Source organism: Lolium rigidum, unplaced genomic scaffold (assembly GCF_022539505.1).
Source record: "Lolium rigidum isolate FL_2022 unplaced genomic scaffold, APGP_CSIRO_Lrig_0.1 contig_12949_1, whole genome shotgun sequence".
Classification (NCBI taxonomy): Eukaryota; Viridiplantae; Streptophyta; class Magnoliopsida; order Poales; family Poaceae; genus Lolium; species Lolium rigidum.
The window spans coordinates 507026-516016 of record NW_025899830.1 but is presented as its reverse complement, the minus strand read 5'-3'; the positions used below and the strand labels follow the sequence as shown (position 1 = coordinate 516016).

The window sequence follows — 8991 nt, the reverse complement described above, 5'->3', positions numbered from 1 at the left end:
TAACCATCGATGTTAACGTAGAAACCACCTTCGGCCGTAGCGACTTCATCCGAAACAAAAGCATGCAAAGCTGAGTACAGGGACTCAAGCAAGACTTAGTACAACCTTTTAGCAAAGCGGGTAGGCGGGCTTTCCGGTAGATCTTCTTTTGCGTAAAGCCGCTTTTCCTTTGTAAGATGAGAGAGAAGAGAAGTTCGACTACTCGTAACCTTTGAAAGGGGATAAGAGAGCGACATCTCCATCTCTATTGATCATCATGTTGTATCCACCAATCTTCATCATCTCGAACCACTATCCTCGGATCACCCCCTCAACACCCGAAGAAGGTGTCCGTAAACACACATTGTTTGCCAAGTTTTACGATCGAGTTAAAGTTGTCTATGATCACGGAATCCATTCCCAAGTCGTCCGTAACCGTGGACACGGCTTTTCGAAAAGATTTAACCCTGCAGAGGTGCACAACTTTACCCACACGTGCCAACCGACTCTTAATGCCAATATATTAGCTCTCTTCCTTGGAAAGCCGGCAGAGGGTGGTCGACCACGACCTTTACCTTGCTGTCGCCGAGACCATGAGTCACGCGCTAAGGATTGTTCCGCCGTAACGGGTCAAGTCCCGAAGTCGGTCCTTAACGATGTGAGGCGAGGTGGGTTTCACCGGGGACTCTAACCCAAGCCACCTCGGCCACGCTTACCTACCTCGTATGCTATGCACCTTTTCACAAACATTTTCAATGCATATGTCCAAATAACGCGCAAACTATGTGACTCATGGAATCTACTAGGCAAGTTAGTGAGTCGAGAGGGTACCATAATAGGGCCTCGTGTGGTTGTACGCTCGGTCTTGGTTCAAGAGGCGAGAACTCGGTTCCTAGGGTCGGCGAAACGAAACAACCCACCACATCCCAATGTGGCCTCTCGTCTGAGCCTTTAATCATGTTTAACAATATCTCTACACTTACCACGTCAACCTGTCATGCTAGATTCATTTCATTGTAAGGCTCCAGCCCGAAGACCGGAGTAGTAGCGTAACAACTAAGCATGGCTAAGCATAAGAGATAAAGGCTCTCGCGACGCACACATGCCAAACCTAGTTATGCTAGGAGCAGTGGATCGTGGTATCGAGGCTACAGAGGTCGGACATGCAATAGATAGGGTAACTCTATCTATCGATAAAAGACAGTTGAATCGTATGCGATATGTAGGAACCACAGATAAAACATTTCGAAAACATAGATGAACCAGGTTAGGGCTTGCCTTGTCCCTCAGCGGATGGGTACTGTTCTTCGGTGGCGTTGACGTCGGACTCCGGCTCAGATCCTATCGCGAAGAACCAAACACCGGAAAGGGAAATAAACAATCACCACATGGCATAATGCAATGCGCATACAAGATGAATGATATGTCATGTTAATAGAATTGAGTAACCCTAGGTGCATCGTCAAATTAAAGGGGGTGTCAGGCATCGGACACCACCATATGAGAGGGTTGTATTAGGGTTTCACTACATTTGCAAGTTTAAATGTTGTAATAATGTATGAGATGCTCATAAACATGTAGGATTTTAAATTCTGAGCAAATTGATATATAATACATCATTTTCTGAATTATTAAATAAAACAGAAAATAAAAAGGGGTGGGCTGACGTCATCATGACGTCAGCACGACGTCATCCATGGCTTGGAGCTCCCAGACGAGCTCGGCCACGATGCTCTGGCGCGCGGGAGGGCGCGCGAGCATGCGCGTTGGACGCGCACGTCCACGGGAAACCACCTGGGGGCGGAGCCGCCAGCTAATGGTCACCGGAGGCCCTCCTCCGGCGAGCCCGAGCGGCAGAGCGGCCGGGTCGACGGCGCGCGCGTGCCAGAGAAGGGGAGAGGGAGCAGCGACTAGCTCCCGAGGAGCAGGAGCTCACCAGCAGCGCAGGGAAGGTGGCGGCGAGGCGAAAGGAGGCCGGACGGCGGAGGAATCGGCGACGGACGGTGGTGGCCGGCGTCGGGGACGAAGCCCGATTGGCGCTGTAGAGGGCTCCCCGGCGGTAGCCGTTTGCTGGAGGAGGTCGAGGGCGTCGAGGCGGAGCTCCCTGGCTCGTCAGCGGAGCGCGGGGAGGCGCCAAACGGCGGCGACGGCGAGGTTGGCCGGGGCTAGGGTTTGGCCGTGCGGCCCAGAGAAAAGGGGAGGAGAGGAGGGAGGCGTGCAGGGGCTTCTCGGAGGGGCGGCGACGGCCTTTATCCGCGCCCAGGGGGCGGCGTGGAGCATCCGGGCGGCCGGCTCCATCGACGGCCACGGCGTCGACAGGCAGGAGCCTGCCTGCCTGCGTGGAGAAGAAGACAGGGGGGGATTTTTGCGAAAACCCCCCTGGTCTTTAGGGTTTTCTCGGAAAAAATAAAACAGGGCCAAATTTTGATGATTTTAGGGTATTTTGACCCAAATTTTCTAGGGGACTTTTGCACAAAATTTTGTTAAAGCAAAATGCAACATTTGGGAACAATGTTTCAAAGCATTTGAGTGCAATATTTCTCAAATTTTAAATGCAAATGCATGCATGCTTATGAGCAACTAACAACATTTATTTGATTAACAAAGTGGTTCTGTTACATTTATGAACATAGCAAGACATATGTCGTCCTCTAGATAGAAGATATTCTCTTCAAGATAGAGAATTATCCTCTAGAGTACATGAAGTACCAACTAAGCATCTACCTCGATCACCCCCTACTCTATTAAAGATAGAGAATACTCTCATTGGTAGACATTTAATAACCGCAACCTCCCATGGTGCTAGAAATCTTGCCGCTCTCCTACCGTATTCAAATACATATGGTCTCATATATAAATATAAGAAAACGAAGCGAGTTGTTGCGTGGTAGTAGCTCATTCTCTACAAACGAAAGAGAAAATCAGGTGTTTCACTTCAAGTGGTGCATGGCGAAGAATTTAGTACACTAAATCATAAGAGATGAAATGGAAGATGCTCATGCCAAGGGACGGACATGTGCTTCTCATATCGATCCATTTAGCGGTTTACACTCACAATTTTTGGTGATAGTTGTGTGTCAACAAGGGTTTTTAGACTTTAGAAATGGAAATAGGAGGCGTCAGAAATTATTTGAGATGCCCAAAGATCCCTACATGTGGCAGGATCTGGTCTATAAGCAAAGATCAGTTGATGATGCTACGTTGCATTGAACCATTGGAGGTATCCGATCCACCTATGGTTTGACAAGACTGCACTAATCGTGTGTGATATACTAGTTATACACGTCAACCCAATTATCTAGTGAAGTTTGGAAAACTTGAGCGTTATACACGTTTATGTAAATGTTCATTTTTGGATGAAATTTGCTTCTAGAAGTAAGTCACATTTTAGTTATGAACTTTGCCTACTATTCAATGGGAACGAAATGTACATTGCCATCAAATTTGGGTGCTAGGATAGACAATGATGAACTGTGCATACGGGTGATGAACTACCTTGATTGCGTAACCCGTCTTATGACTGGGATTTAGGCATGTCTTAATGAAAAAAAATACTACAGAGTACTTTCTCTCTAATCAAAATTAATTGACTCACTTTTTTCTAGACGCGTTTGTTAATAAATACATCTGTATCTAAACAAAGTTAATAAATTAATATAAATCAGAGAGAGCACCTCCATTCCCATAGATTTTTAAAAAATACTTATGTTTTAAAAGGGAGGTAAAATTAAAATACACGTGACCTGATCTGTAGGTACTTTTCCCCTTTTTAAATAAATCTGTAGCCACTTATGTAGTGAACCTTTTTTTTCTTTTTTTTGTTTTTTGCGATTCCTTGCGTGAAGTGCCCTGCTGTTTTGCCAAGAAGTTTCCGCGTCCTTTCACGGGAGACGCCTTTCCCCGTGATTTCAGCCGCGTAGGCGTCCAGATTCTGGAATCTTCCAGGTGTGGCGCGCGTCCTCCCCAATTTTATACGGCCGGGGTTTCCGTCGTCAAGGTCGTCCACCGTGGTTTCGCCGTCGGATCGAATAATTCCCCTTCCCCCCTCCTCCTCCGCCGCGGTCGCCGGTCGGCCTCCGCTCCCTGGCTCGTCGGAGGTAATGGTGCTTCCTCCCCATCAGATTCCGCTTCAAATTCTGCCTTGATTTAGGGCCTAGGTGTGTCGTGCGGGGACGGATTCGTTCGATGGGATTTTCTCGGTCAGTCTGGCGGTCGGCTATCGATCGGCGTCCTGGCGAATCGAGAGGAGGAAGAAAGGTAGGTTGCGGAGTCGGATCCGCAGGCGCGGCTGTACGGGGCGTGAAATTTTACTTTGGGGGAAATTAGATCTTTTGAGGAGAACAGTCTAGAATCTTCTCCTATTGTTGGAATAGATCGATTCGTTCGATAATTCCATTTCCTAAGTCTTTTATCGAAAACTGATCTTGTGATGTGATTTTCAGCGCAAATTGGTCTCTTATCTCTGGTCGTAGATGTTCCTCTATGGATAACCGACAGTAATTATTTGTAAATAGAGTTTTGCTTGTTGAATTTGAAATCTGTAGGTTAGTGGATTGCTTAATTTGTTTTGTGAATATAAGGTTATCCTTCTAGAAGATATTCTTGTTTTCAGAAATAAAGCCAGTCACGTTTTGGGTGAGAGCTTCTGGTCAGCAGATGACATGTTTATCCTAAGAAATAGCCGAATCTCCAGAGTAAATGGGTGGATACCAAAGTAGTTATGATCACAATTATCATATGTTTTTCTTATGCAAGGCGATTGTTTTTATAAGAAGGTTTCAACTGTATGGAGTATTTCTAGGTGGTTTGCTTGTTAGAGTAACTACTTTGTTCTATCAACATGGATGATGTGACTTTTACATTTGCCCAGAAGCCACAATTTAGACCCTTTAGTACTTGCAGTCTTGGTAAAGAATAAGTAACGTTCTGTCGTGTTAAGTAAATTCTTTTTCTGTAGAAATCGTATTAGTGATTTTTCACATGTTTATAACTGCTTGCAATGTTGCACAGGTTTTCTCCTCTTTTGACATAGCTACTCCTGGCAGTGTTTCTGACTGTATTATCACTGGATGTTGCAGCTTGTTTCACCCCCGAGAACTGGAAGATGGCTACAAACGTTGGTGAATCAACGAGCGTTGGCAGCAGCAGTGATGCTGCTGGGGGGAGCTTCGAGTGCAATATCTGCTTTGAGTTGCCACAAGAGCCAATAGTAACTCTCTGCGGCCACCTGTTCTGCTGGCCATGCCTCTACCGGTGGCTGCACATGCACGCGCACACTCCAGAGTGCCCTGTGTGCAAGGCCATCGTTGAAGAAGACAAGCTTGTTCCTCTCTATGGTCGTGGCAAGGACCGTGTCGATCCAAGGTCAAAGAACACACCTGGAGCTGACATTCCTAACCGCCCAGCTGGCCAGAGGCCTGCAACAGCCCAACAGGCTGATCCTAACAACAACTTCGGGAATGCCCATGCGAATCCATGGTTCATGGGCATGGGTGCAGGAGTCCCGTTGGCAAATGCTCGGTGGGGTAACTACGCCTTCTCCGCCGCATTCGGGGGTCTGTTCCCTATGCTTAGCTTCCAAATGCATGGTATTCCTGATCCAACTGCCTATGCCCAGCCTGCTGGGTTTCACTACGGGTATGGCCATGGCCATGGGTTCCACGGCGGGCATATGGGGCCTGCCCATGGCGTCCCCCGCCAAGGACCTCTTGGACAACAACAGCAGGCAGATGTCTACCTGAAGGCCCTGCTACTCATGGTTGGAGTTCTTGTGATTGCGAGCCTGCTTGCATTTTAATTTAATTGAAGTTGTCAGTAGTTTGCAGGTGTAATGGTTGTTTGGTGGTAAGAATTGCTAGAATTCCTGGGGTGGTGTTATTGTGTGGGCTTATCCATCTACAAAATGTGACTTAAGTTAGTTGGAATGTTTATACGAAGTGTCCATGTATGTAGATTTGGATAAGCTTCAACATGTTAAAGCATCATATGTGTTATTTGGATGATTGTGTAATTTGTGTAGCTTTCAGCTTTTGGTGAATGTGATGTACAATTGGGAGGTAGTCTCCTTGTGGGTAGTCTGTATACTGTATCCATTTATACTGGACCACATTTGCAGTACATGTAAGAAGTGTCTTGTTTGCACCAGGTCATTTCATTCATTCGACAGTAATTTAACCTTATTTAATTCATCAAGTAAACATGATATGTTGTACTACAGTGGTTCTTCTTGACGATGAAAAAAAAAATTGGTTGAGCACTTGAGATCAACCTCGGTTCTTTCTGAATATCGACCATACTCACCTTATGTTCGGGCAAATCAGCACCTACAGTCACCTCTCGATGCTGCATATTTCATTGTCTTGTAATGATGATGTTGCCGCTCCAAACCTCTGTTGCACGTGCAAAAGAACCTGCAAATTTGGCACGGTCGAAAGCAGTTCCGATGCACCACCACGCCAGATTAGCATGTTGCGCCGACCACACTGATGAAAACAAACCTGAACTGGATTTTTGTATTCCAGCGGTGCACGCTGCGTGATTCCCCATTTTCACAGTTCATTGCTCAGTTTTCTCACGCCGATAATTTGACAGCTACACGTCTCGTCTATGGATGCGGCACATGCTTCTTAGGGTAACCTCATGTGGACAACTTTGCAGGGAAAATCCATGGTTTGTACACAGATGGAGACGGAGGCACTGGATTGGATTGGGGAGTGTAGATCTGATCCGCAAGCTACACTAATAGTCACCTTCCTTGATCATCCAGATTCTTTTTGATCAACAACTTCTTTAATGAAGCTACAAAATATAGTTTGGTAAATGAGCATATAGTAATAGCAATTGGACAAACTTATCATGCACAGGTCCTTAACCAAGAAATGCTGAAATAGAGTAGCAATTAAACAGAGCGTGTCTGAGACTCGCCAGACGATATAATAAACTTATGAACTTGCAACCTCTATCACATCTGTCCCCCCTAATACCCCAAATCTAGTGCAGTGTTTCAATCAAACATCACCAAAGATCAGTACACAACACATGAGCATGTATGCTGGGTATGCATTTTCAACACAAGAGGATATATCAGAAAATATTATCAACTAGTTAATATTTAAGCATCGAACCAACAATAGTGTCTAAGGTTCCAAGCTCGCAAAACGTCAGCTTTATTTTGGTAATTTACAGCCATGTAATTTGTTGCCTACAAAGGTTGAATTTTCCTGTCAAATTAGCAACAGCCACAAGCACATACATAACCTTTCTTAAACTGTGATGAAAGCACATGGTCTATTTTCAGTTGTGAAACAAAGTAATCAGGAGTTATACATAGTGACATAGGCGAGAATCCGATAGAGCATATGAAATTGTTTGTACGTAGAGGCGATCAGTGGAATAGCCACAACCTCTGCCCGCGTAGCGACTAGTTGACGGACCAACCTAGTAGGTACTACAAGTGTGCTTCAGTTGCTTCTTTGGTCGATGTGTTTATGTATGTATAACTACATTAGTCAGATAACTGAGTTTTCGGGTCATACTCATACACTCAGATTGAAGTTAGAACTTACTATAACTCGATGGTGCCGCCATGTGTTAGGATTTAAAGAATTGCTTATTACAGATTAACCCTTTTTTTTTGAACTGAGAGATTAACCCCTCTGTTAGTCATGTATCTGCGGTTGCCATTTTGGCTGAACTTTCTCCTGAACAAGCGCATCCGTAGAATCTAGATGTATCTTTTGGCCTTGTCTAAGTATGTTCCTCATTACCATTTCGAAAAAAAAAAGTATGTTCCTCATCAATAAAGAGTCACACTTGAATCATTTTGTTCTTGTCTCTCGTGACGAGCCGTAATCGACGTATGCTTGGAGATCCTCGGCTGACAGTTAGTGAGGAGACTTTGATGGGCAATTCCTACCTGAGTTAAATCCTTCTGAGGTGGCTCTCTTACCAAATATCTAGTGCTCCATTATTCCAACATATCTACCCCTTTCCGTAGCGTTCCTTTACTACTCACCAGTCACCAGCCACCCTTCCCAACTCACTGTTTTATATCTCGATTTTCATGGAAAACCTTTAAGCATGCTAGGAAAAGGCCGTCTCTTCTTGCTTTCCTGGTGTATGAGAATTTTCACTTGCCCCGTAACAAGTTTGGAATAAGAAGCATCTGGAAATACTATGGTAGCGAGTGATATAACATACCCGCTAAGCTGGATTGCATCGGACCTCGGCAGGTTGTACCTGGCACCCAGATACTTCATGGCAGTGCGGATCGACATCAGCATACGGAGATGGATGTCATCAGGCCAAGGAGTATCCGGGTGGCTGGAAAAGAGATGACTGGACATCTGGAATAGCAACCACCACTGCCTGCCTAATGATCTCAACGAGGTGTAGACCAAGCTACTAGTACTACCTGGGGTAGGAGATCTTCATGCTTTGATCAATGTAAGTATGTAACTACTAGTCAGATTGGTGCGTTTTTGTTCAGGTCATAGTCATACACTGATGTAGAACTCGTAATGTCTTGCGGCCGTTAAGGTGAGCTCATTTTCCCACGATGCCTCTGTAAGCGACTGCTTCATAGGGTCTTCAAAATTCCGTGCTTTAGATTTTCATCCGGCCATTCTTCTATTTGAATTGCCAATTTTATGCTATTTGAATTCATGCACCCTGTCAAGGTAAAATAAGAGAAAGAGGGAGAGAAAATGGCAAGCGTGTGTGTGTCTATGTCTAGCATTGGCCCAAAAGTTGACCAACGGCTTACCTACTAAACCCGTCAAAGTCAATTTGATTTGTTGGATTGCTCTCCTTTGTGAGACATGCATAAGTAGACAAGATTTTAGGCACGTGGCTTCTCCATCATATCGCACCCGAATGAACTTCAGTCGCGGTGGAGACCGATGAGGCACGAACAACAATGTTGAGAATGGACCTGGCCAGCTCTATCCTAGGCTGCGAGGTGGCCTCTTTCCCTTTCAACTACTTGGGACTCCCCCTTGAACTTAGAAAGGT

The 8991-nt window shown here is 45.4% G+C and overlaps 1 protein-coding gene across 1 annotated transcript; it reads left to right on the top strand.

Moving 5' to 3' along the window:
* The first annotated feature begins 3926 nt into the window (after nucleotides 1-3926).
* LOC124680330 (E3 ubiquitin-protein ligase RNF185-like) lies at nucleotides 3927-5924 on the top strand. Its single transcript, XM_047215403.1, has 2 exons — nucleotides 3927-4076; nucleotides 5058-5924. The coding sequence occupies exon 2, from the start codon at nucleotides 5084-5086 to the stop codon at nucleotides 5774-5776; it is 693 nt and encodes a 230-aa protein (XP_047071359.1). The 5' UTR covers nucleotides 3927-4076; nucleotides 5058-5083; the 3' UTR covers nucleotides 5777-5924.
* The last annotated feature ends 3067 nt before the right edge of the window (nucleotides 5925-8991 follow it).